Source organism: Notolabrus celidotus, chromosome 2, assembly GCF_009762535.1.
Source record: "Notolabrus celidotus isolate fNotCel1 chromosome 2, fNotCel1.pri, whole genome shotgun sequence".
Taxonomy (NCBI): domain Eukaryota; kingdom Metazoa; phylum Chordata; class Actinopteri; order Labriformes; family Labridae; genus Notolabrus; species Notolabrus celidotus.
The window spans coordinates 18733636-18760986 of record NC_048273.1 but is presented as its reverse complement, the minus strand read 5'-3'; the positions used below and the strand labels follow the sequence as shown (position 1 = coordinate 18760986).

Genomic DNA, 27351 nt, shown 5'->3' with positions numbered 1-27351 from the left:
CTACAAAAACACTCTTCAAACACAACACAGGAATTAAACATTTATTATCATGTCAAAGGGAATGCTTACAATAAACAGTCAAATTGATATCCATAGGAGAAATGTGAATCTATAAGAATGGATGTACAAAGACAGACATGTTTCATCTGTACCTAAGCAATGACCATTTCTGTTCTCATTTAAATAAAACAGCCAAATTTAATTTTCATATTTTTTTTCTTACAAGTACAAAAAAAAAATACAGGTATGAAAGTTAGAGACAGACAGAGACTGTTGACTCCTCATGGTGTGATACTGAAGTCCACTGTTGATAGGTTTCAGCGAGAGCAGATGTTTTATGCTGTAGCTATGGGAGCATACTGCATCACTAGTCTGTCAAACTCATTCTCCTGCAGGAAAACAAAGAGCAGAGGAAACAGTTAAATGCAAGGAAAAACATCCAACCATGGGAACAGCTGTAAATCACATGGTTTGTTTGGTAACATAACCCAGTTTAAAAATGTTTATGTACATCTGCACTCCAGTGTAATTATTACTCAATGTGGGACAAAGGCTGAAGATTCCAAGTTTGATGTTTTGCACCGGCTACTGCAGAACCATCAAAACAACCAGGCTGGGTAATCAAACGATGTCAGAGTAAAGGGTATAAGGGCTTGTCAACAATAGTGGGTAGATCTTGTAAACCTGAGTAGACCTGGTCATAGGTCAATGGCATCAGAATAAAAAGCATGACATAAAAACTGGCACCTTACATTACCTTGGCTAAATAGTCTTTGAGGAATGGATGGGCTCTGTGTGCATCTTTCAGCTGAGAGAGGTAGCGATTGGTTACCTGGAGAAAGAGGTAATAGCAGTAAAGTCAGAGTGTAAAAAAAGGAAATAATTTATAAAAAAGCCCTGTACACACAGATCCAAGGAAACAAATAAGAGTACATATTCAATTTATGACAGTTTGTCAACAAAAAAACCTGTTCATCAGGAGACTGTAAACACACGATTCTGCAAATAAAGAACCCTTTTGTTGTCTCTATGATTGTACTAATGTTGTCGTCTGTACTCTTCCCACTACTTCCAAGTGGGTCAGGCTCTGTTAAATTAAAAGCTAATGGGCTGTTTGTTGATACTGCCAGGCCACAATCAAACATAATCAAACTGAAACTAAAATTGTGCAGTGCCAAGATAAATTGGGAACCACTGATTAAGACATCATTTGTACTTATGTCGTTAACTCACATTTCCTGACTTATATTTACCTAAAACTAACTATATTCAAAAATCACTATCTTCTACCAAGATACCTGTTTGAAGCAGTATTGCACATCATTCCAGCGAACCTTGGTTGCTACGTGCTTATCAGCGGTTATCACACTTGGAAATTTCCTGATGATGCTCTGTGTCAATGGTCAGTGTTCCACTGCACTATTATCAAGACCATCAAACGTAAAACTGATAGAGTCTTTATCCTTTTGAACTCTGAGTTGATAACACACACAGCACTAAACTAGAAGAAATGCTTAGGTGACACTTTTCATGATAGAGGACTAATGCAATCAAGAAATCGCTTGGTTGAATGCTTTTGCCTGCTTTAATCAAAGCAAACACACAGAAAATTGCTGATGAGAGCATCTTGTACTCAAGGCACCGGGTGTTATCAGAGGAAGATTTTCAAGTCTTTGACTGAGGAGGAGTTTGTCAAGAGGAGACCGCTAAACCAATGAATATTAAAAGTGACTTCTTCGTTAACAGCGTTAGGTCCAAAGTCTCACCTCAGGAGCTTTACCCAAGTGCTGAGTAAGCACTATGAGGTTGATCAACGTCTCAGGGTGGCTGCTGTCCTAAAGGGAGGAGAGAGGAAGACACAGATGGAGTTAGTCTATCTCACCAAGACTTAGGAAATACAAATTGGAGACCAACGTCCTTCACTGAAGGAAATATTTTAATGACATGGTTTGATTCCTTAAGCCACTATGAGACTTTATGTAAACATTCAAACTTCTACTTGTTTTTTTAATTTCTGTAACTTATTGTAAAAAAGACAAAAAAAAAAACACTCATCTTGTTTTGTTAAGCAGACCTGAGCAATGACATTCATGTAGAGTGACATTATACCCTTGATACATTCTATCTGTTGAGTGAAAGATAACGTGATTGAGTAACTGACACCTTTGTAAAAATTTAACCAGCTAACTCTGCGTTGGGCCGTCCATTCAAGTCACCAATGAATGGCCTGTCTCACTAAGCAGGAACACTAAGCTCAGTTTCTGGGGGTTACTTTCCGGAGAAAAGGTTGAAGATTGGTTTAAAAAATATAAATAAAAAACCTAACTGCAGCTCACTAAAACAGGTTGTTCAGTTTTTGCCCATTCAACAAAGTCATCTCAGAGTGTAGTGAACCCAGTTCTTAAAATACAACAAATATGCAACTTCGAGATAAAAAAGAAACCAGTCTGTGAAGCAGAGCACAAATTACATTCATGTGTAAGCACTTTGAGCAGTCGGGAAGACTAGTCCTATATAAGTACAAGTCCATTTACCATTTACCATAATGTGTTGAAAAGCAAGCTAAAACACAGAAGATGTGACGGATCAGCATTTATTAAATCTGAATATTGTATGAAACGTGAAAGACACTTAAATAATAACACTTCTGCTGATAAGCAGTGTAGATACACACTGTGCACTGGTCAAACCCTATCCTGTTAATGGAAAGTTGCAGCAGCTGTTTACTATAAAAGAGTATCTAGTGCCATCTGCTGCTTCAGTGGAAACAGTTCAAACAGGCTCTTTTTGAGGTACTTTGCATAAAAGTTGTATGCACTTTGGCTGACCTCACTGTGGTCCCAAGGGCCCTGTTGATAAACCACATTTAATATTACATAAACCTGATTTCCCTAAAAATTTGACATGTTTCAAAATGAATGTCAATATCTTTCAGTTGTGACATAAACCTGGCAGGGATTAGGTTGTTCCATTAGTGCTTTGTTTCCAATAAATGTGGTGCTAGGGATGTCATTTTTATAATATGTCTCACTTTAAGAATAATTCTGACAGTTTAGGTAACTTTCTTTAACCTTTTTTAAAATTATTCATGTTCAGTTTCTCATTAGGTGTAACCTCATAAGGAGAGGACATCAAGTATTTAATTCTTAAGGGTATGAATGGAATACCAGACTACCTTACAAGCCAGTGAGAGCTTCAGCTAAATAAACTGTGCTTCAAAAAAGTAGGCAAGTGCAAATCAAGAGTGATGAAAAACAAACTATTGTCCTCCAACCTTGTCAAGTGCCTCCTGCAGCACTCCCTCAGCCTCCTCCCACTTGTTCTGAGCCATGTAGCAGGCCGCCTGCCCGTTTAGGAGCAGCAGTGTAGACGAATATTTGTCTGACATCTCCTGGAAGATGTAATAGGCATCCTGCAGCTTCTCTCCGCCCTGAAACAAGCAGAGTGTATACAAATTTACAAGAGAGCAAATGTATTTTCCGCAGCAGTGATCATGCTGAGAAGCAAATAAGAAGTACAAGACAACTGCTACTTGTTTATTTTTTGGCCTGTAATGGTGTCAGAGGGGGATCACTGCTCCTCAATAGTCACTCTAAAAGTGTATTGTTAAGATAAGCCTTATATTGCACCAGTAATGACTCCGCACACTACTGTTCTCTATTATTACTATGGACCAGTTTCAGGTTCAGTCCATCTCAATTAAAATAATGTAGAAGTTGATGATGGGCTGGAAAGAAAAACCCTTTACGTTGTCCACATTGAGCCTCTGCTATTCACTCCAAAATGTGTCCAGTGTTTGAACATAGTGCTGTTTATATTATTATTACACATTATTTATAAATCTACTTTATGTATTTTTGTGTAAATTAATCCTGGTTTCCTCACCACAGCAATATTAACCCAGGCGGTGGCCAGTTGGGTTAGAGTGGCGTCCTCATCCTGCTCCTGCATCTTCTTCAGCTCTTTCCTGCCAATGAGAGAACATGTCAACGTCATGTAAAAGAGACCGTACAAACGTGTATTTCTCATTCTAGTATTATTATCATTGGTTTAATTCCAAGTTTAACCCTGTTACCTTACAGTATATATATATTTTTTTTAAAAAAGGTTTACAATGGTGAACATGTTGACAGTCAAATGACTTCTGTAAACACATTCACAGAGCACCTGGATGGTTTCCATGGGTCTTCAAATAACAAAGCTGCCATAACAATTCAATGCAAATCATGCACAGTTGATTTGTTTTGCCATACCTCGCAAGGTCAACACGATCCAAGCTCAGCAACACCTGAATGCTCATGGCCATGCTGGAAAACAAGCAAATGTTCAGGTAAATTTGGTCAGTTACAGGCTGTTGTCTTCAACCTTACAAACCCAGTGACCCATCAGAGTACAGAGTGAAACATAGATTACAACTTTAGCTTACAAAATGTTGCATGTATCATAAATCTCTACTATATTACACACGAAAAATATATGTAAAAGAGTATAATGATTGCAAATGATTGTTCCCTCCTTAATGAATAGACTACAGCATTTTTGCCTTGCTTTATTTTTTCCAAACTGCATTTAGAAAAACTATGCCACAATGGGTTTGACAAGACAATAACTGTGATGACTTTTAGCATCTGTACAGTGTATGTAACATAGAACAAGCATAATTTTCTTTCATTTTTATTGTGGTTCAAATTTGATTAGTATATCCAATAACAGGTTGAATTCTCTTGGCTGATACTAACTTGAATTCAGTTTGAAAAAATAATGACGACCCTTTCTCAAAATTAAAATCCTAATCCCTTCTTACCACTCAAGGCTTTCTCCTTGGTGCAGAGTTCTTAGCGCAGCATCAGTGTTCAACTCATGGTAGTAGATGGAGGCCGCCATGAGGAGGAAGGTGGTGTTGGCAGCATCAACACTCTTTGCCATCTTCTTTTCTAGTTCTGCAACAATAGCATCCCTGCAGGAAAAAAAAAAGGTAAAATAAGGACTTTACACTTCAGAGACTTTTTGTCTCACAATAAATAAAACACTTATGTAGAAAATGGCATAATCTGCTCAAGAAGCTGTTTAGTAATCTCCACTCACAATCTTAAGTTTGTGACAAAATGAGTCTTTAGATTTTATAGTATATATTTGATAACGTAGTTGGATTTCTAACAATAATAATAATAACTGGTATTCATATAGCGCCTTTCAAGAAACCCAAGGTTGCTTCACAGGGTCAGGTAGGGGGTCTGGGGGGTAGGTGGGGATAACACTATCTAACGGGGAGAGGCCTTGAGGAAAAGGTGCGTTTTGACAGCTTTCTTAAAAGTGTCCAGGGTTGTGGCGCTGTGGATGTCGGGAGGGAGAGAGTTCCCCAGAGTGGGGCTGCCACACTGAATGCTCTGTCCCCAAAAGTCTGCAGCTTAGTCCGGGGGATGGAGAGGAGATCGATACTGCTTTTAAGTAAATGATGCTTTCCCTTCCTCAGGAAAAAAAAAACCAATAAATGTACAATGGAGAAAGTTTGACACCAAAAAGAACCAACCATTTGTGCAAACTAAAGAAGATGGTCAATTTACTTAAAGGCAGATCTCTTGTATTTAGGTTTGCCTGAAACCTCATATCAAGCATGCAAAATTGGTCACAAGTATTGCACCAGCATCAAAACTCCAGCATAGTGACCTAGCTGTGTTTTTCCATCAGGGTGGAGAACCATGTTTTGTGTGCCTGGAACACACATACCCATCCTAATTTTCAAAGGGATTTTGTCTGGTGAAATATTATCCTGAGGGTCATCTGTGTGTTTAATGCTTTGTGCCATGTCTATATAGACAGTATGAATCCTCAATACTGGACTTTTAAACAAATAAATGGGCTCCACAGAAAGTGACAGATAACAAATGTTTGACCTAAAGCTCTGTTGTGATATCGTACCTTTTGCCTTCATTGGACAGATACTCAGCAAGCATTCTGACAGCCTGAAGCTCGGGTGAAGAGGTGGCCTTGATATCATCCAGGACAACAGCATACTTCCTCTGTGAGGCAGAACCAGACAGCACAATAGGTGAAGGTGAGCAGCAGGGTTTTTGATCTGGTATTTAAACAGCCATGTATATGACGGCTAACAGCTAACAGAGCTGTTTAGGACACTGAATCGGTCCGTTTTAAAGGTCGGTTTACCTGGGCAATGTAAGCTCTGTACAAGAACATATCCCTTTCAGTCTCTTTCTCTGGTGTCGAGGGCTTTGAGGATAAAAACACGGGTAGAAGTTAAGTACTTTACAGCAGAAGAGCTCCTAGCATGTTTAGCATCCTTGCCCGAAATGTTAGCTTCAGTTAGGCAGGAGCGTTGAGGTAAAACAGTATTTCTAAAACATTCAGCTGACGCAGTTTGATACTTACCTTCACTTTCTGAGCCTCGTTGATACATTGCTGATAACTGCCAATATAATAGGCATTTTTCACATCGAAGAGCTCATCAACATCACCCTGCTGCGTCGCCATGTTGACAACTGTGCTTCCGGACACGTAGCACAAGTACGTCACCTCCCTGCTTGCCTCTGAGCATTATGGGAGATGAAGTTCAACGACAAAAACACAGGTGAACCATGTAAAGAACCATGTAAGGAACCATGTAAGGAATATTATGGGTCCAGTTATCTCATTAGATGGATAAAATAGTAACAAACGTAAACAAATACTAAAAAAAAATGTCTTTCATGCAAGCCTTTATGCAATAAGTGAAGTACTGTGAGTTAACTCTGATGCACAAGGTCTTGCTCTAAAGCAAGGGTGTCAGACTCGTTTCAGATCAGGGGCCACATACAGCCCAATTTGATCTCAAGTGGGCCAGACCAGTAAAATCATAACATAATAACCTATAGAGAAGGACAACTCGAAATGTTTCCCTTTCTTTTGGTGCAAAAAAGTACATTCGGAAAATGTTCACATTTAATGAACTATCTTTTTACATAAACGGCTGTTGTATTTTTCGTCATAATGAGTCTCATTGTGAGCCAAATATAATCTACATCTATATAATAAAAATATAATAATCTTTAATCCCTGAAACCTGCTGTGAACGCTGTGAACACACCACACACACAGGTTTCCCAGTCACCTGACACACCGAGTGTAATGTTTACAGCAAAAGAACATGTAGATTTTAATAATAAAGAGGGTAATGTATGTATGTTTGACACCCCTGCTCTAACATTTCCAGACATCGACTGCTTTTCAGATTTAGGACAGTCTTTGAGGGAAACTAATTTTTAAGATGGGAAATTATTAACACGCAGTGTCCTGCAAAATCAGTTATGTAGCATTTTTTTTTTTTTTACTTCCATTTTACAATGGGAAAATGTTGAAATTGACAATTGGCCTTCACGTGTCTTGTTATGGACTGGACCAGGTTAACTTTCTGACTTTTTTTTGCACATTTCATATCGTTGCCAATGAATCAGTATGATCAGTGTGATGATCAGTATGATCAGTATTTTAATACAGTCTATGATCAGTGCCCATACAACCTCTATTCCCCGCTTATTCTATTTTACCACTAGAGTGCGCACCAGCTCAATTTCCACTCCGCAGGTGTCTTTTAACGGTGATTTACAGCAACACAAAACTATATGATATGTCAACAATGAACAATACGATATCACATGTTCATCAAAACACTTACTTTATAAAACAGTGAATAAATCATCAGTACAGATTGGGCTACGAACGGACTGAAACTCTTGGTATCTTAATAACTAATTCTGTAAGATTAGCTCAGCTTAAGATAACAATGCAAGGCTATTTTGACCTCAGGAAGTCCTGTGTCCGCATTACACAGATGAGGAAAAACTTCCTGTGTCCTAAAAACATCCGCTCAAAAAGTCTCCCTCTCCGTCGTTCTCATAACTTATTAAATATCAAGCATTTCTGATATATAAATTATAAAATTGACATTTAATATTTAAGATGGCGAGTAAAAATTAAGTAAATGTCATGAATGTGGAATTTGACAGGTCAATTTATTATTATTTCAATGACTAAATCAGTGGTCCCCACAGTTCCTTTCATTGTTCCCCTAACACCATTTCCTCTGGGAAACTGTGAGCCATACGACTCAGGACTGGTCAAGCATAATTACTGGAAACCCTAATGGGGGCAGGGAATGTGCGGGCTGTAAATGGTGCTTTATTCGGCCTGATTGGGCTGGCCCACTCCCCCTGTTGCTTCTCCATTGGCCCAAACCGACATCAATCTGTTGTTTGCAGGTCCCCCTCAAGTTTGAAACTTTTTTACAAGTAGGAGGGAGGAGGAGGAATCGGGTTACAACAAACTCTTGTAACCGATCTCGCAGCAACCGAGAGAAGAAAACACTCTTTCAATAATTTACACATCTGCGCCTGATACACGGTTTCAGAACAGAAGGCAACAGCAAGAGGAGGACGTGTTATTTTCCTTATCGAGATCCAACAAAACAAGCCAACAAACATGCAGTGAAGCGACTTTTCCCTGCTCTGCCAGGATGTGAAGACCTGAGAGATTTTTGTTCAGATTACCTTGTCTTCTTGTAGGCTGACAGTGTGCCACTGAGCAGAGAGAAAGGTGAGTTCACCGGCTGGTCTTAAGAGCAGTTTTAAATGAAACATCTAATCAACAAACAAACATCGGTTACATTTATCAACAGACTGAGGCCTGTGGTCAAATCCCCCAGTGTTATTAGGACGTCTATCTTTGGCAGCACAGAGCAGGGTTTAATACTCAACCAGCAAAATTAAACTTAATAAACTCAATTTTGTAAAAGGTCTCATGTCATATTCTATCAGACCGCATTTCTCACACATATTTAGCAGAAGTCAGACATTTCAAGCTTATCAGTCTGGACGTGATTCAATTCAAATACAGCTTTATAGGAATCAAGCAACTGGCAACAAACATGGCTTCAGTTTATGATGCTGAACAGCGCCATTGTGGACTTTAATGGACAGTTATTGGAGAAATAAAATTGAGTTATAAGTTATTGACTTAACGTGTTAGGCAATTTATTAGCTGACATTTCGAAAGTCTCATAGCATCTCTTATTCATTTTATTTAGAGATAAAACAGAAGGATGTCACTCAGGTCAAGAAGTAAACAAAGAGGTTCTTCTATTGAAAGCTATCATGTGGATTAATATGAAGTTCACTACTTAGTTTAAGCAGGTATTGATAAGAAATGTAAAACATTGCAGAATGGCTAACCATATGTACAATCATTTGAAAGTAATGATGGGAGAATTGTATAACTTGTCAGAAGTCGCTTGTACCAATATCAAGGCATTTTAAATGTTGAAGTTTTTGAAGGGTTTTAAACTAAGTAGCATTTACTAACCTTATATATAATGTATTCCCTTTGGTATGTCTCGTTTTGGAAGTAATGAGATAAACAATATGATATCTCAACACAGAGATCATCATGTGACTTTTTGAGGCAATATTTTACAAATATCTTGTGTTGCACTTCTTTGGTTTCTGAACAAATTCTACACCATTTACAATCCCATGAGTCATTGAGGAAGTGTGTAGGAACAAGAAAAAAGTAGATTGAAAAAGTCTTCTCATCTTGCTGGTTTTAACACCTCACAAGCCTTCTCCTAGTTCCACTCTTTATCCAGCCTAGACTGAAAGGGGTGTAGAAGACTTATGTTTTGCAAACACTGATATGTTTTGTAACACATTGCTGTGTTTACATTGTAAAGCTTTGCTCCAGAATGAGGCTTGAGTGTGGATGAATGGCTTCACTGTGCAGCCGGGCTCTGGCAGGTAGCAGCACACATTATCATGCACAGCTTCAACAGACATGTCAAATGAATTATGGTCCTGGATCAGGACTCGGAGTTGCCTCTCTCCTTGCATTAGCTGTATCAGAGATGATGTGATTTTCCATTTTTGGATCTACTTTTTTTAGATGCTGGGGCTTCCTTTGTGGCTTTGTTATGGCGGCTCTCAAGCTTCTGCACGGCCAAAAACTCTATCAGAGAAACAGTTTGCAGCTTTTTTGAAGATGCAAACCAAAAGATGTCCTGATTTCAGCTGCTACATTAGGTGAAATACTTTTGATTAAATCATTGGTAATTTGCACAATACGTCAAAGGCTCTTGGAAATTGTGAAGAACATTTTTTAAACTGTTAAGAATGATATTGGATGGTATTAGGTGACCCATTCAAAATAAGAAATACCTATAATGAAATTTTAATGTGCTTAGATGCTGCAGACAAAATGAGCACAACATTTAGCCTCAGATAACCGAGATACATATTTTTTAAATCTACTTTTGTCAATTTGTTACAGAGAGGAAGAATGGACTGATCAGTTTGATAATCAATAATGCAAATTATCTTATCTTAATTACCTCCCTAAAAAAAGCAAATTGTTTTCTTAGCATTAAAATATAGTGAAGGTGAAATACAGTGTTGCAGAACAATTAAAGCCAGTTTATTTTAGATTTCATCCTTGGCTGCTTTTAATGAGTATTTGCTTTTCATCATTAATCATAGCTTTGTGCCTCACAACAGCTTTATTATTGTTTCAGCAAAGGCACAATGTGATTCTGAATGACAGGAAATAATAATAACTGTCCAGCAGGATTAAGTAGATGCTGGTAAGCCTGGTCTATGTATATTTCAGTGTAACTGTATCTGCAGCAGATCCCCTCCTCTGTGTGTCTGTTAGAATAGGACAATACAGTCACGTTGCCAGACATTCCCCATGCAGTGTTAGTAAGGACAGAGCTGAAGATTGCAGCAGTGATGCTGCAGACACTGTTGAGTCCCGCTGAAGGGGATCCATGGAAACTCACAGACAAGACAGGAGAGGTGTTTGACCTGCTTTTACGAGGCTGCAAAGTTCAGCTCAGCACGCAGGTGGCCTCCAGTTTCCGTGGAAACCCAAACACTCTGAGTATGTGGCCTTGGCTAAAAGAGCAGAGCTGCCTGACCTGCAAATATCGAGACATTGTTTGAAAATGAGAGGGTGAGGACTGTTGACATCCACCAATAGCCCAGACTCATTTGAGATCTCACTTGAGTCATTTATTAGTCACAGTCATGTCCTCTTGTATTGGCCCCCCCTTCTGTTTTCACTGATCTCCATCCCTGCTGTTACTGCAGCCACTCAGACTGGCATTTTCCACTCAATTGACATACTGAGTTAACAAATTACACTCTCCGGGCTGCAAGTGAATAAAATTAGTTATAATGGTCGCTGCTCTTATGGTGGCCTTAATTAAAATGTCATAGACTCAGACATCAGTCATAGCTCAAGCACCAGTTAGCACCTTGACTATGTCATGCATTGTGTGAAGGGCTTTTAAAATGCTTATTATATTGTAAGTAACGTATAATTAAAACTTGTATATTTCAGGGTGCGCTGGTCTTTATGTTCACAGATATGAAGATGTTAGCATGAAACATTTTCATTGCTTGAACAAATGTTGTCAGTGAGTGTTGTATTAGCTCAGCCTCAGGCAGCACAGCAGCTCCTGTACTCCCAGTCTTCATATACATGCGAAACGCTGACTGACGTTATAGAATTAAAACCATCAGTGCACAGCCACCGTCTCTCACTGTATCTGCTGCTAGTTGGGCCTTTATCCCCAGTCTCACGTCTCTGTCTCAACCTGTTGCACCGTAGTCTGCTCCCCTTCGCCCCGGGTCTATTTTAGTCCAAATCGGCAGGCTGAATTATTAATCTGCGATCCATTATATAGCGATGTGTTAATTATTAATTTTGCAGTGGGGCCTGGCAGATCTGAGAAAACCGTTAAAAAAGAGGAGCAGGACGGGGCAGGATGTGTGAGCAGGAGGTACTGATTGCCGCCTTTCTCAGCAGATCTGCACAAATCTTCACAGAAGACGACTGTGTGGGAAGATGAGACAGAGACAGCACATCATACAAAGATCCAGTATTTTATCCCAAACCTGCATGATCACATTTACGCCTTGTTTTCGCTTTAGATGCAATTATGGTGAGCGAGTAAAAATGTGTCAGAGCTGCTGGACCAGATGAGCGTATGTACAAAAAGAGCATTGCACAAACACAAAGGGCCTGACATATACGATTGTAAACACACGCACACACTGTTCCCTGCTTTGGCTCTCTTTGTTAGCAGTCAGTACCTCCTCTGTTATGCAACATCTCAGGAGGAAGAGTGAGACAAACACCATGAAACTTGACGAAAGATGGAATTGCTGCTTTCATTTGTCCTGAAATCCTGCTGTTGATTCCCTAACAGTGGAGTGGTTCCAGTTGCCGTGCTCGTTTGAGTGGTTACTTGTCCTCTCTGAACACAAAGCACGGATGTACCTTATATAACCAGCAGGATTGTCTATTGTTTCTCAAAGTGGAGTCTGATTATATCATACAGCTGGGCAGGTTCTGTGGAGGAAAAGTTCTCTGATTTAAGATATTCTGATAAGGATTAATTCTAACGACATCTGAAATGCTTTAAGTCATCCTTAAGATTGCCTTTATTACTTTTTCACTGGAGCCATTTTAATTTTTAGTGACGAGCTTTGTGAGGCTTTTTTAAAGGAGTGGTTCTGCAGACTTCCCGCTTCTCACACGGTGGCTGCTTTGTATTTACCTTTTACTCCTGGGAGTTCAACCAAAAGGCAGCAAAGCAAATACAATATGTTCAGGAAGTGTACACAGCACAGCAACATCCAATCCAACTCAGCCGTCCTGCAATAAATACAACCTTTATGAGGCTTATCGTGTTTAGTTTATGTTGGCACCGTGTCAGCGAGGAGTTCATGAAAGCCAACACAAGTGAGATTTATTAAAAAGGTGTATTATTTTATCTGCCTTAAAAATAGTGCAAAACACCACTGATACTGTAAGAAAAAGGTAACCATAACTTGAATAGGCATGCAATTATCCACAGAAAAAAACAGTAATATTTTGAATAATCAATTTGTCAGACAAGTTTAAGATGCTAAAAAATTCCTAGTAGCAGGCTCTTAAAGGAGACTTTTTCCTGCTTTTCTTTGTTCTTTGGCAGTTCATTGCTCGTCTGTTGGCTTTGGGCTGTTTCTCACAGAAAACAAGCATATTCATGACATCATCTGGGGTTTTCCAGGCAACTGTTGTCTGAATTTTTTGTAAAATGAAGTCATTTTTTAAGTCTGTTACAGAATACTAGAGATGTTCAGATGGTATTTTTTTCATCTTAACTCTGATTCCAATAACTAGACTGGAGTATTAGCTGGATCAGTGTTTAGAAAATATAAAATACTTAAATTAAAATGAACCTTATCATCTACCATGAGTATATTTGATAAACTTTCACATTTTGACTTAGTATGCTGTGTACATGGCAGAAAAAATGACTACTGTCAAAAAGGGGAGAGGTAATTTGGACACACATTATGTGGAGGGCAGATAATTGGGGGTTATTTTTGTTGTTTGGCTCATGATTTGGGTCTGATTTATGTCCGCTCAGAGAGCTAGAGAGCAGTCAATCTCTACAAATACGGAGCTGTTCTCTGTAATCGCCTCCATCTTCTAGCAGTGAAGATCCTCTCTGCTGATGGAGTCGTCTCTGTCAGGGTCACAGTGCCCCAATCCGTGTGACTACTGATCCCTGAAGAGAATGAAAGTCGTGACATTTTCTGCTGCCATCAACCAATCACTTGTAAAACGATGTGTCATGGAAAGTTCTGCCATTTCTGCCAGAGCCTTTTTAGCAACTTGAGGTGGCCAAGTGCATATTGAAACCCATTTTTATATTGGATTTCTTCTCTATGTGGACTGTTATCAGTATCCACCACGCTGTCTTGATTGGCAGCAGGTATCAGAGAGGTGATATTTTGAGTGCTGTGGCGTCCTCTTCCTCATGGAGCCTGATGGCACAGGTTTGCGTGGGTGGAAGCCACAGGTGTATCTGATTTCTGGCTCTTTCTCACCTGTCACACCTCAGCTTTAGCTTGACTGACATGCGAGTGCATTGGATGCAGAGGTTGCATCCTGGATTAAAGTCAATGCCCCCTCCAGGAAGATAATGTCACGCTCATACCAGGTTGGATCTACTCATTATATGAGCAGCCAAACGGCAAAAGATATGCATGTAAATAGCATGTCAGGAATCTCTGAGCACTTAGGCAGTAGCTGACTCCTTTTTAGTTTCATAAATTGGTTACTAAATCAACAAAGGCATCAACTGAGAATAGTTCTCAGAAAATCAATCGTGCTGTTTTCAGCCTCTTAAATATGAGGATTTTCAGCTTCTAGCTTTTTAATATCAAATTAATTTCCTTATCCTAGGGTTTTGGACTATTTGTAAGATAAAACAAGAACTTTTAATTCATCTTCTTGGGCCCTTTGAAATTTTGATGAACATTTTGTCACTCTATTTTCTGTATTTTTCAACCAGTGGTTTGCAGCTTCTATTTAAGGCTCTGAAAGAGGAGCAATGTCTAGTCCCAGAACAGAAAGAAAGTCCCCATGAAATCAAAATAGATGTGTAAGGTTTTTTTTGATGATCTTAACTTCATCAACACAAATAGGCATGTCATATGTCCAAAATGACCACAAAGTGTGTGCAAACATATTCATCATGATGTTTTAGTGTTCGCTCCATTTTCCAATTTATATGTCCCCCCGTGATGTAAAAGATTGATGCTAGCAGTTATGGGTCATCACTGGGAGTGCAAATGTTCTCATATGAAGTGCAGATGACTACAAGGGATGCACCCATTGGTATCATCTGAACACACATCAGCGTGTCAGCAAAAATATGTCATGTGCTGATGTCACTAGCTGTTGATTAGACAGTGTAACACAGACAGTATAACGAGGACGTGGTCTCTGTGGCATTGCCTATCGGTGTCTGGACAGATGTTTTAAGGCCCAATGATGGCAGGCATCATGTTGGGAATGCTGACTGAACCTGACTTTTCATTAACTCAGACACATGTATGCAAAGAAGTGGAGCTGAGGTGTGAGCATTTAGCTTCCTGACAAACAGCTTTAATGCACCCGCCTGTCCTTTAACTCTGCCAGGCCCCAGTTATGCAAATGTTTGTATAACTTGTAGCTTTTATGTTATCTTAACAAATATGTTCTTAACGAATTCACCTTGTCAAGGGTGTACAAAGAATAAATGAGCTACATAACCAAAACTGTTTTGTGAACCAGGCAGTAAACCTGTTTGTCCGGCTGTAAAAATGAGCATTTTAACCATAGACTGTGTAAAATATGGACGTAGTATCCGTGACGACACCCATCTGTTTCTGAAGCGCTGTTTTGAGGCCAATCGTTGGTGGCAGCTATATTGCTGCTGTCGAGTGATTGTTACGTAAAGAGGCGGGCTTTGAGCCTCCTAGCCAACAGCTACAGTGTTCCCGCCTGTCAATCAAGTCAGCTGTGCCTCACATTGGAAGACTCGCAATCTCAATATTTTTGAAACTGCCGCGTTTGAAAAAAATTCATCCCCCGTACAATTTGAGCCGATCGAGAAATGAGCTATCCAGACTACACAAGTCTTTTGTACCAGGCTGTAAACATGTTTTATTTCTGTTGTATAGATCGGCTATTTTGAATTGTTGTCTATTATAACGCTAGCTGGTGTAGGTGGAGAGAGCTAGCGGTCGATCGTAGCAGGTAGCAATTGACCTAAGATAGCGAGTAGCATCAGATGAAAGAGGGCAGAGTGGAAGTGCAACTTTTTTGTATGTAACAGACTGACACAAAAAGGTGGCACGACCATGTGGCGCTACCAGGTATTACAACAATTATATTCTGACTGTTACAGCATGTGGTTTCCGGTACTCCCGGAGTCAGCCTCAAGCGGATCCTCGATGAACTGCAGTATTTAGCACTTCCGTATTGGACTCATATTTTAGACCGTAGGTTGCCACTTGATTTTAACAAGAGGGGTTCTCAGCTTTTGCAACCAGCCTTAATTTAACGCTTAAGGTACTGCAGGTTGTTGCTTGTGTGTTGCATCAATTGTATGCTGGCAAGCTAGTACACATAACTCCTGATTCAGGGAAGAGGTTTTGCATTAGACAGAACAGAAGTCACATTCTGTTTTGTTTTCAAGGTTAAATTTGCAAAAAAAATAGTTGGCACTATTGTAGTTTTACACCATCTATGAACAAGATCAGAGACATGCAGCTTGTAAGAAATGTTCAACATCTCTAATGACTACTCCATGCAAAAATCTTTACCTGAGAGAATCCTTCATAAGATCGCATAGCAATCACCTGGCCATTTAATTCTAACTTTAGACATCGTGTCAGTTCGAGAAAAGACATTACGCTGTTATTGAAATGATTAAGGATAAAAGATCCAAAATCAATTTACAAGAAACAATCTTACATGAAAAAAAATCACAGTGTACAGTCATCAGCTTGTTTGAGGCTCCGCTTGGAAGCGCTGCTCCAAGCTAAATGCTACCGTCGGCACATTTCAATGCTGACAGTGAAAATGCTAACATGCTGTTGTTTAGCAGGTTTAATGGCTTCAATGACGACAGTATTAGTTCATCTGTGTAAGCATGGCAACTAGCTCTCAACCCATTATACCTGAGGCTGAAAGGATTTAATTGCAATTTGATTTGCAGGTGCAAAGCTTTATTTAAGAAAATAGAGGCCTGTACATATGAGTAAAGTAAGCACAATTCAACCTGAATGTCTGAACCAAACTTTTGAAAAATCAATTGTTGCTGAGACATTTCAGTCTGGGCTTAATGGGTGCACTGACCCACAGTCAAGCCGACATTTCAATCCACCACACGGCTCTCCAGCAGAGTGGTAACAACAAGCTGTAGACGTAATTTTTTACAGCCCTTATTCCCTGCATCAGTCTCAAAGGTCTCCACAGCGGCTGCATTGTTAAACCGCTAAATGAAAACGACAGCCAGTGGGAGTTGTCATCCCACGCATTTCCCTTTTTCCCCAAATGAATTAGGAAAAGCTTTTGGCTGAAATGTCCCCAATGCAAGCATCAGCCTCTGCATGCCCTGAAATTCAAAGAGACCACGCAAATTAAAGCCAGATAATAAAAAGGGCCTATCCGGCTTCAACTGACCCAGCTTCAATAATCCTCCAAGGACTAGAGAGGACAGCTGGGTTATTACTTCGTCATCACAGCTTCTTTTTTACCTCAATCCCTCAGTCGTGCTGTCACGCAGGGCCGACGGAGCTGTCTGCACCTGCATTAGGGTGTGAGAGTCCCTGAATGCATCACCAGGGCTGCTTCACTGTCACCAGACATCCATCCTACACCGTGGAGGGTCGGGTTTCTTCTCCACGAGTTTTGTTTGCTCAGCTCATGCCTTTGTGAGTGACTATATGCAGGCTCTTTCTAAGCCAGTTGATGATTTTGTAGCTCGCCTAACTGCTGTAATTATGCCGAGGATCTGTTGGCGGCCGCAATCTGTCTTTGTTTTTCATTTTCAGCTGCTCAGCAAAGCAGACCTATCAGTGATGCAGATGTCGGTTCGTGCGATTACTGCATGCAGTGCTTGCTGTGGCTTTTATGTTTCTGCAAAAAAAAAATACTCAGCAGGGTTTGCTGCTGTCATGTCTTGTTCTGCCTTAAATCCGTTACATTTTTTGCCTCCTATAAATTCTGCAGAGACGCTGTGTCAGGGCTGGCCAGGCTGGTCCCTGGGCACAGGACTTCACAGGCCATTTAGATTTGGCACTAACCACTCTCATGCTGCAAAGTCACCCCAAAAAAAAAAAGATCCCTTGATTGAAAACCTTTTCATCACTGCGAGCACCTGTCCCTTGAGGACTCTTTCCCTCACAGCCTTTAGTTTTCTCTGCTTTTGGGGTGAAATAGAGGGGTAGAAGTGACAGCCACAGTGAGGATCTTGCTCCGTCCTTAAGAGTGCCCGTGTCACCTCTCAGCGTTGAGTGAAACCTCGGAGAGACAATCCTAAGTGGCGCTGAGTTAAAAGTGTTTGTAAGAAATCAAAACACTCCTCCCTTTCTCATTCGTCTTCCTCCCTCTTTTCTTTTTTTTGTGCTGTTTGTCTGCAGGCGACACAAAGTTGACAGCTCTGATGGCTCTGGTCCCCGACAATAGAGAGGAATTTAATGAGCACTATGAAATCACCCTCCAATCTGAGAAAGAGGGTTGCTCTTCTTAATGTGCACATTATCCATTCGCACTTCTCAAAACTCATACACGTCCATCAGCAAGGGCGCAGAGAAAGAGAGGGAGAGAGAGCGGTAAATGAAGACTTCCTCTAAGTGTTTTGCAATGGGCGATTGTCCTCTTGAGGTCCTCTGCTGTGATGAGAGGGTGACAGCAGGACTAAGTGATTGTTTTCAGTCATTGCTGAAACAGCAAAGAAAGATTGCAAGTTTCTTTTTTTCCTTTCAGTGTGATCATTAGTGTCTTCTCCTTGTTATCCATTTCACACACATTGCATCAGGGCAGGATTTTCGGTAACAAGTGCAGCCTGACAAGTTTAGAGTTACAATCGTGAGGAAACAGCGGATGGGGATCTGAAAGTGATCTGGCAAAAAGGCCTGATTCAAGCCATCCAGTGCCTGCTAAAGAAAAAGAGGGAGGTAAACTAGATTCAGCAGGTGGCAGTGTTTAAATGACCTCTCATTCAAACACCTACACTTTCCCCCCATGTTTCGGGATTGATTTATAACACACACACACACCCGCCCTTTGTGTCTCCATCTCTCTGCCTCTTGTCTTTTCTCTCCCTCTCCTCTCGTGTGTCTCCTCCCTGGGAAGCATCCTGCTGACACTCTCTCCAAGGAGTCTTATTGATATTCTTGGAGAGGCATTGCAGAGGGAGAGAGAGAATGAGAGAGGAATGAAAGTCACACACTGTAGCAGCAGACGTACTGCCTTCTAGTACCAACAACAGTAAAAAAAAAAAATCACTAGTCACCCAGCAGGGATATGTCATTGTTCATATTGTCTGCTGCACTAATAGAATCTCTCCTGCTTTGGATCTTTATTATTATTCGCCTGCATGTGGAAGAGTGTTCTGCCAGTCACAGAGATTTTCAGGAAAGCTTTGGAGATTCTTTCATGTGGAGGGATATTGTAGAGAGATTAAACCCCTATTGTGATGTAGATTGGACACTTTTGTCCCAGCAACAAAACAAAATAATTATATTTGTGCAAGCTCCTATTACAACACATCTATAAATTCTATCCTAGATATTAAGAAATGAGATCTGACTGGTGAATACTTATTTGCTCCCATGAGGTAAAGAAGAGCTATGCTTACCTGGGTGAGAATTTCCCTGACTCCAGAGAGGAAATACATCAGAAAACTGGTGTATTAAAATGTTTTCCAGATTTCTATAAACGTCTCTATATTTCAGCAGAAGCAATGAAAAGATGTATCCCTCATCTGATTAATCATAGGCAGAACATTAATGTGCAGCTATTATGTTCCTTGTGATGTCGTGATCACACCAGATGCAAACAATGGCTTAATTCGTGCGTATAGGAACACCAGAATGTTTTGTATTCTCTCGCTTAATTTGTGCGAATAACTCACTCATTTGCATCTTTGGGAACACGCAAATCATGTGAGAGGGGTCCCTTAAAAGCACCACTCCAGTCTGATGTCATCAAACAAGGTTGATCTGAATGCTGAAGCTGGTTATGCTAATTGGGGCAGTGCTAACTTGCTAGTACAAATGATTGCTTGAATCAAGTGACAGACAAGGGTTTGCATAACTTTCCACATAATATTTGTCACATACGTCACCAGAGGATCTGCACTCTAATTAGCTATCTTTATTATTCGCTTCAGTTTTGATTTTTCAACTCTTGCTAGTTATCGAAAGAAGCGAGTGGTGCATTGAACACATCTCAGATTCGTGCCATTCACATGTTTAATTTTGCTTCATTCAAGTGATTTGTGCTGCCCGACATGAACTTGCAGCTACTTGCACCATTACATTGTCTCTACATGTAATTCACTTGTACAAATAATAATAATAATAATAGTTTTATTTATAGAGCACTTTTCAAAAACCAGGTTACAAAGTGCTTTACATGGGCAGCAAAATAAAAACAGGTAGTTAATAAAACACAAGTCAAGATAAAGAAATAAAACATATTTTAAAAGACATGAAATTCCCCTAAAAGAACTCTAAAGGAATACAATTATTTGAAAATGTATTTCTTAAGACGGTTAAAATAAAATTTAATAAAACAAAATCAGGAAAAGTTTTGCAATAAAAGTATGTTTTCAGAAGGGATTTAAAAGAGCTCACTGAATCAGCAGACCGGATCTCCTCGGGCAGATGGTTCCAGAGTGTCGGACCCCTCACTGCGAACGCCCTGTCCCCTTTAGTTTTCTTTTTTGTATTTGGAATGCACAATAAACCTCTGCCCGAGGATCTCAATGTAGCTCAGAGCAAGACCATGCAGAGCTTTAAAAGTAATCGGTAAAATCTTAAAATCAATTCTAAAACATACAGGGAGCCAGTGCAAGGAAGCTAAAACCAGAGCTTCCTTGCACTGGATTATATTTTCGTCAGGTGTGAACACAACATAAGAGTTTCTTTCCATAAAAACTCTAACTGCTTTCTTAATTAAAGCTCCTGTGAGGAACCTTCGGCTTTTGTTGGTTTTGGCACCCCCTGTGGACAAAGGCGTCTGCTCTGATTCTGCCATGTACATGAGTAACAAAAAATCTCATCCTAAACTATTTTTACAGTCACAAGTCAGTTATTGAAAGTCTTTGCTGTGGAAAAGGGAAACCAAAAAGTTGTATCAGCAGTGTGTAATAAATCCCTTTGTCTGACTCATACCCCCGGCCAAGCTTTCAACATTAAGATGAAAAATATAAAGATATAGTCACTGTTCTTGTTGATGGTCTTGTTTGCAGTTTTAGGTCATAAGGAGGCATCAGCATATTGAGTCATTGCTTTTCTGTTTCGCGTCTGTGTAAACTGATTTGAGTAAATTAGCATTTTTCAAAAAATCTCCAGGACAAAACATTCTACTTATTGCTCAAAAGAATCGGGTAGATAAATGATCAATTAAGCTCTGTGGCAGTGGTATTTGTCATTAAAAAAAGCTGAAAGTCTCCAAAATTAATTGTTCTTTGCAAAGAACTTTGCCCCAATGAAGGACTCTGTGAAGAGGAGCATATATAACATAATGTGATAGATGCCAGCCGTGAGTCCTTGACAGTTTACAGTACCCAGTGTGAAAAAGTAGTTCATATCAAAACTATTGAGGTTAAATGCCTCCATCCTGCAGGTTTCTCTTATCATCTGATAGACCATGCTCATATAGACCCAAGGTTTTTTCCTGCCTGACTGCACTGACTTGGATTTCTCTCTTGCCCCTCCTTTTGGTTTTGTTGAGTGTAATCATCAGTGTGTTTGTGTGTGTGTTCATGCTCTTATAGAAACTGAGCTTTGAAGGAAAGGAGAACACTTTCATCTGAGAGCTTCAGTTATATCAGGAATAAGCCTTAAGTTTGTCTTTTAAAATATCATGAGTTACTTTTTTGCATAAGTTTTAATTTTCTTTTATTTGGAAAGGGTAACAATACAAAATGTACAACACTTTTAATTGTATGCAATCTTTACCAGTCTTTTATATGCATATGCATATAAAGAAATAGTATGTCCAGATGGCCACTCAGTCCTGACATGTTTCTGTCCTCCATCTTTCCAGGTGAATGCATCCATTTATACTCTTAACATTTAAACCCACACACATACATTAATCCTCACCTCTTCAGTCAGTAATCAACACTCATTTTCCTGCATACACCCATTACACAAACCATCACATATATAACTTTTTCATAAGTTTCAATTAAAAAACACATAACATGTTCTTTTAACATGAAGATTTGGTTTTCTATAGAACATAGCATGTTTTTAAAAAAAGTGACTTTGAGTTTAATACTCTGAAAAAAAAAACAAGCAATTTGACGACATCACCTTTGAGGAATTCTGACAGACTGTTTTTGACATGGTTGGATTTTATTAACAGTTTCTCCTCCTCTTCAATCTTGTCCATTCCCTCTCTTGTGCTGTTCGTGGAGAGCAGTTGTTGAAATAATGTTTTTGTGCCCCCTTTCGTCTTTGTGTACTTTCAGGTTATCCTTGAGGATTTGTCAAGGTTCGACAGGGAGTATTCCCGAAAATAGTAAAATTTTATTTTTAATAACGACAGAAAGTTCTAACCTTCAACAGTGACCTGCTGAATGCATTATGATGCGGTGGCTAAGATGATGTGGATCTGCTTCATTGTCAAGAGAGATGGGGAGTTGTAGTGAAAGCCGTTGACCTCCACTATTTATGCACCTCTGTTGTGGGCGCAGCCTTTCACTGAGTCACCCTGCTTTGGCACACACACACACACACACACACACACACACACACACACACACACACACACACACACACACACACACACACACACACACACACACACACACACACAACACACAAACACACACTTAGAAACAGCATCACACATAAATCAAGCAACACGCATGTGGTGAATGACTTTGCGCCGTCTGCCTCTAGCTCTCATTCACACATACATGCACACCTTCCTGTTTTCCAGATGCATTCCCTGCATGAGACACCCAGTTTGCACTGTCTCTTCTTTGCATAGTCTTGCTGTAACTGACTTTAATCCTGCAGGCGTTATGACACATTTTTGTCTAACTACATTGTAGGCTTGGAGCCAGGGGTTTGCTGGGACTAATTTGACAGCTGCCATGGCTCATTATCTAATAAAGGGGGCAGTTCTTGGCCATGCAGTTTAAAATGCATTAGTGTAGATGTTATTAGTAATAACCTCACACATTGCAAGCTGTCACTGTGTTAATGTTTGTTCCTTGAGATAAGAGAGGCTGAGCTACCGTCTGAGAAGTGGCCCCCTCTCCATTAATTTCTAGTTTCAGATCTCAAGGAACAAAATCAACAGCAAGAACATTATTAGAAAAAAGGGCAACGCATCAGTTTTTATTAAAAATAACCATTACCCAACAGATTTCCTCTTTTTCTGTCTCCTCTTCTCTGTCAGACTCAACCATGGACTCCTTCAGTACCAAGAGCTTGGCCCTGCAGGCGCAGAAGAAGCTAATGAGCAAGATGGCCACAAAGAGCATGGCCAGCCTCTTCATCGACGACACCAGCAGCGAGGTGCTGGATGAGCTGTACCGCGTCACCAAGGAGTATACCCGCAACCGGAAAGAGTCCCAGAAGATCATCAAGAACTTGATCAAGATGGTGGTGAAGCTGGGAGTGCTCTACAGAAACAACCAGTTCAATGGCGAGGAGCTGATCCTGGTGGACAACTTCAGGTACGCTGCAAGAGTCAGGAATAGTTTGTTTTTGTGTACATTTTTTATCCAAGAGTTTGATGAAATGGCTGATAACACACTAAGGTATTTGCTTTGAGAATGGAAACTAAAGCTTAGCTTAACTTCACTTAGTTTAGCATGGCTTAATTTTTTTTTTAAGTTATATTTTTGGCCTTTTTGCCTTTATTGATAGGACAGCTGAAGAGAGACAGGAAATGTGGGGAGTAGAGAGTGGGGGAAGACATGCAGTATCCCGAAAAAACTTTGTTTGTTTAATGGGTACACAAAATGTAAGACTTAATGACTGTACATGAGATCAGTACAAAAATGTAAGTGAAGAAAAAAACTTTCACGCCAGCCCTGAGTTCATTTTAAGATACCAGGAATTTAAGAAAAATGTTAATTCTACCTTTTGGTAAAAAAAATTCTTGTGATGAAAAGTGAATAAACCAGTAAGATAAATAAAATCTACTCAGATATGACTATGAGGTGAAATGTGTGAAGGCTCTCAAGTTTAGCCTTGTGTCAGTGCTGCATATTTGTTAAAAAGTGGTGTTTAAAGGTGCTGGTAAAAGAGATGTTCTGAAGGAGCAAATTATCTTGTTTAGACAGAAATTTAAACTCTAAGGTACAGCTATATTCTACAGGTAAGAAAACACTCACAATGTATGCAAATAATTGAACAAGGCTAAACTAAATATTAGAATCTGTGAATAGAAGGTGTCAAACCTGTTTGCCAGGAGTTGCTAGCATTAGCAGAGCTTGCCCCACCAGACTTTAATCCTCCTTGCATGTTTACATCCACATGCCTGTGCTGGTAATGCATTACTCTGGTTAAGTGGTTATGTCATTTTGTATGTCATTTTAGCCAGCCTTTGCTTCTTAGCATTTGAGCAGTAGAGCATTATAGCATTTTGACAGTAGCCATCAACTTGAGCTACAGCTAGTGGCTGCAGCCGGCACATCACTAGTTGTTTGGCATGCTTTTGTACTTGAGAACAAGCCAGCTAGATTGTACCATATACTAAAATATTGTTCTGTAGTGTTTGAGAATGTGACCTATCTTGAGCTGGTCCTAGTTGAGAGCTTCAAGTAGGGAGATCTGCAGCCAAGTGTATTTTTGTGTGCTGATGGAGGCAAATTAAGGAAATTGTCTTTCACATCAGTTTATGTATTACCCACTAAAAAAAGTAAAAGTCAGCTTGGAGGCATTTGACACTGACATTAGTGCACAGTATGGAGAATGGTGATTATGTTAGCATGAAGATGCATCGCTGTGAAGGACAATCCTATAACTGCTGGGTAGGGGAGGGTTGTGAAACTTTTCAAAAGAAAATCATAAGACAGCAGTTTCTATTTTTACTTCCCTCTGCTGCTCCAGTCAGAATTAGAAACTGACAGCCTCTTCTCTCTCCTGTCGTCTCACAGGAAGAAAGTTCACACTCTGGCCATGACGGCGGTCAGTTTCCACCAGATCGAGTTCACCTTTGACCGCCGCGTCATGAGCGCCATTTTGAATGATTGCCGTGAACTGCTGCACCAGGCCATCAAACGCCACCTGACAGCCAAGAGCCACTCGCGGATCAACCACGTGTTCAATCACTTCGCCGACTGTGACTTCCTGGCCACTCTGTACGGGCCCTCCGAGGTTTACCGTGTTCACCTGCAGAGGATCTGCAACGGGGTCAACAAGATGCTCGACGAGGGCAATCTCTGACCTCTGGTGTCCTCATCATCTGACGCCTTTACCTCTAGTCACCCTCTCGTGAACCACCATGCAGCATTTCTTTTCTCTTTTTGAGGTGACAATGATGAACATGTTTTTTCTTCTTATGCCGCTCTGTGTTGTGTGCCTTCAGCCATTACTGTAACACTGAAACTCTCTCTGCTAGTTTGTCCAAAGTCAGATTGTTTTGTTAATCCACAGCAGATGTTTTATTTTGAATGAATGTAAAACTTTAAGCTCTTATCAGTTCATACTGGAGTAGGAGCCTTGACAACTGTGCCTTAGGAAAACATATTTTTATCTTCATTCCAAGGGCAGTTTGCTTGCTCTCTTACTCAATCATAAAGACATGAATCCAGGCACAGGCCTTCAGTTTTATCTGTGAGGTGCTTTCAATGGACAAATGGTTTTGGGAGCACCTGAAAAGGAACTGAATTTCCATCTTTTCCAAATACCCAAGGGCATAAAGAAGTGATTGTTTTGTTTGTTTGTTTCTTATCTGTAAGTACTATTGCACTCAATCCTGAACAAGCGCTGTACTGTACCTCCCTCATACATGAAACTATGTGAAGCACGACAGTTAAGTAATCCTGCTTATCCTGCATTTCCCAGCTCCCAGCATCATGCACTGAAGTCCACTTTGTAGAGAGGCCAGGCTTTTGTTTAGAAGGCACCTATAAACCTAGTTTTACTCATAATAGCCTGGTTTATAGCCACCACATCAAAGATGAAGTATTTGGGTCAGAGTGGGACTATAAACATAAAGGAATTTGATTGTGCTTTGCATTGTTGACTCGACTGTCTCGCTGGCTGTACGCTTATCTGCTATGACAAACTTTTTTTTAATGTCTATAAATGTCAGAATGACAGCAGGGCGCAGCACAATGAAGCATCAGGTGCAAAGGTTGCCCTGTCAGGTTGTCCGAAGGGAATTAAGTGAGAGTACAGCAGAAATACTCATCACAATAGATGTTTGAGCCTAGGGTCAGCTGTGTTTTAGGTTTATCGGCATTGCCAGGGGTTTATCCATAAAAGCACAACAACTGTGGTTCAAATTCTGACAGATCTGGACTAAAAAGACTCCCCATGAGCAGTCAGATGAAAGGCTGGACCAAAACTGCAGCTCTGTATCTATGAAAAGGACCAGGCAGGGTATATAGAGATTAGAGCAGAGACAAATGCAGTACCTGATTGTACTCTCCCTCTGCAATTATAGCTCCACACTCCGGGGTGGTATAATGGCCCGGAGCCTGCCTCTGTCGAGCAGCTTCTCCATTTCAGCAAACAGCAGCCTCATGTAATGTGATGGAGATTACCATCACTGTTTGTGAGATGCAAGTCCTTTTAATGGAGTGAAAGATGTTGTTGTGTTTCTTCCTTATAAAGGAGCATATGAATAGTTACTACTTTCCCTCTCTAACCTCACATAATAGCTGTCTTTCCTTTTTGTCTATGTGTTTTTGTATCACTGAGCCTGTCTGGGAGATTGTTTTGTGCCGCGGCCTCATTTTATATTCTGTGTGTGTGTGTGTGTGTGCGCGTTTGAGTGTGTGTTTGTGTGCGTACCTGTGAGAGAATTGGAAATTGAGCCGTGTAATAAGCGCTGTGCTTTTCCAGATAGGATTGCTGAAACTTTAACTTCATCCACAGCAGCTCTGCCAAAGAAAAGACTGATGACACTTCAAATACGGTCTCTTTCCTGGGGAACATTTCAGAAAAACAGTATGCACTTGATGATTACAACTCTGCTTATGGTGTAAATGAAGACAAAGGGGATGGCTGTCGCAGATTTCCTTTTTTTTGTTTGTTTTTTTTAATTCTTCGATGACTTTCCTGAATTTGTCAGACCCTTTTAACCCCAACTGCACCATTTTTAAAGGCTTCAAAGTAAATCCTTTTTCCTAATTCCCCCAAAACAGTTGACTTTAATTGTCTTTGGATGTCATTTTCTCCAATCCCTCTACATCTCAGGGTTAGTTTAAATCTCCTTCGGTTTAAAATGCATGACACACTTTGCAGGAATCACCACAAACCTCTGCAGCAGCCCCACTTGTTTTTCTGAAGTCCTTTAAATTGAATATACTGATCTTGTTGCTTTTTTACTCGTGTGAATAAGGAAGTTTTTATTTCATTCATGTAAATTTGATTGTTTTTGTGTCTCTGTATCTAACCCAGGCACAGCAAATATATTACAAATATACATTTTTTTAAAGAATACATCTTGTCGTTTTTTTCTCCTGTCAGTCACAGAGTGTCTTTCCATCTGTACGTTTGATTCCGGAATTTTCTGGCCAGATCAGGGGGGGTAATCTGACTGAATGTCTGACCT

The 27351-nt window shown here is 40.1% G+C and overlaps 2 protein-coding genes across 3 annotated transcripts; one reads left to right on the top strand and one right to left on the bottom strand.

Moving 5' to 3' along the window:
- Window positions 1-27: 27 nt before the first annotated feature.
- Window positions 28-6540, bottom strand: cope (COPI coat complex subunit epsilon). The gene is made up of 10 exons (XM_034707997.1): window positions 6388-6540; window positions 6166-6228; window positions 5920-6020; window positions 4805-4957; window positions 4254-4307; window positions 3886-3967; window positions 3275-3430; window positions 1767-1835; window positions 758-832; window positions 28-389 (listed from the first exon to the last, which is right to left on the bottom strand). The coding sequence occupies exons 1-10, from the start codon at window positions 6487-6489 to the stop codon at window positions 336-338; spliced, it is 909 nt and encodes a 302-aa protein (XP_034563888.1). The 5' UTR covers window positions 6490-6540; the 3' UTR covers window positions 28-335.
- tnfaip8l1 (tumor necrosis factor, alpha-induced protein 8-like 1) lies at window positions 5946-27237 on the top strand. Of its 2 annotated transcripts, none has more exons than XM_034708022.1 (3): window positions 5946-6055; window positions 23017-23296; window positions 24725-27237. In XM_034708022.1, the coding sequence occupies exons 2-3, from the start codon at window positions 23025-23027 to the stop codon at window positions 25011-25013; spliced, it is 561 nt and encodes a 186-aa protein (XP_034563913.1). In that variant the 5' UTR covers window positions 5946-6055; window positions 23017-23024; the 3' UTR covers window positions 25014-27237. The 2 variants fall into 2 exon arrangements, with proteins under 2 accessions (XP_034563913.1, XP_034563903.1); XM_034708012.1 differs by lacking the exon at window positions 5946-6055 and adding an exon at window positions 8123-8586.
- The last annotated feature ends 114 nt before the right edge of the window (window positions 27238-27351 follow it).

What these genes read in the sequence shown, in the direction of transcription:
- cope (XM_034707997.1), bottom strand. Translation starts at nt 6,489, where the DNA reads ATGGCGACGCAGCAGGGTGATGTTGATGAGCTCTTCGATGTGAAAAAT. An exon ending in CTGTCCAATGAAGGCAAAAG is followed by an intron (nt 4,958 to 5,919) that starts GTACGATATCAC and finishes TTTTTCCTGCAG; the next exon opens with GGATGCTATTGTTGCAGAAC. An exon ending in TGCAGGAGGCACTTGACAAG is followed by an intron (nt 1,836 to 3,274) that starts GTTGGAGGACAA and finishes TCCTCCCTTTAG; the next exon opens with GACAGCAGCCACCCTGAGAC.
- tnfaip8l1 (XM_034708022.1), top strand. Translation starts at nt 23,025, where the DNA reads ATGGACTCCTTCAGTACCAAGAGCTTGGCCCTGCAGGCGCAGAAGAAG. An exon ending in ATCCTGGTGGACAACTTCAG is followed by an intron (nt 23,297 to 24,724) that starts GTACGCTGCAAG and finishes GTCGTCTCACAG; the next exon opens with GAAGAAAGTTCACACTCTGG.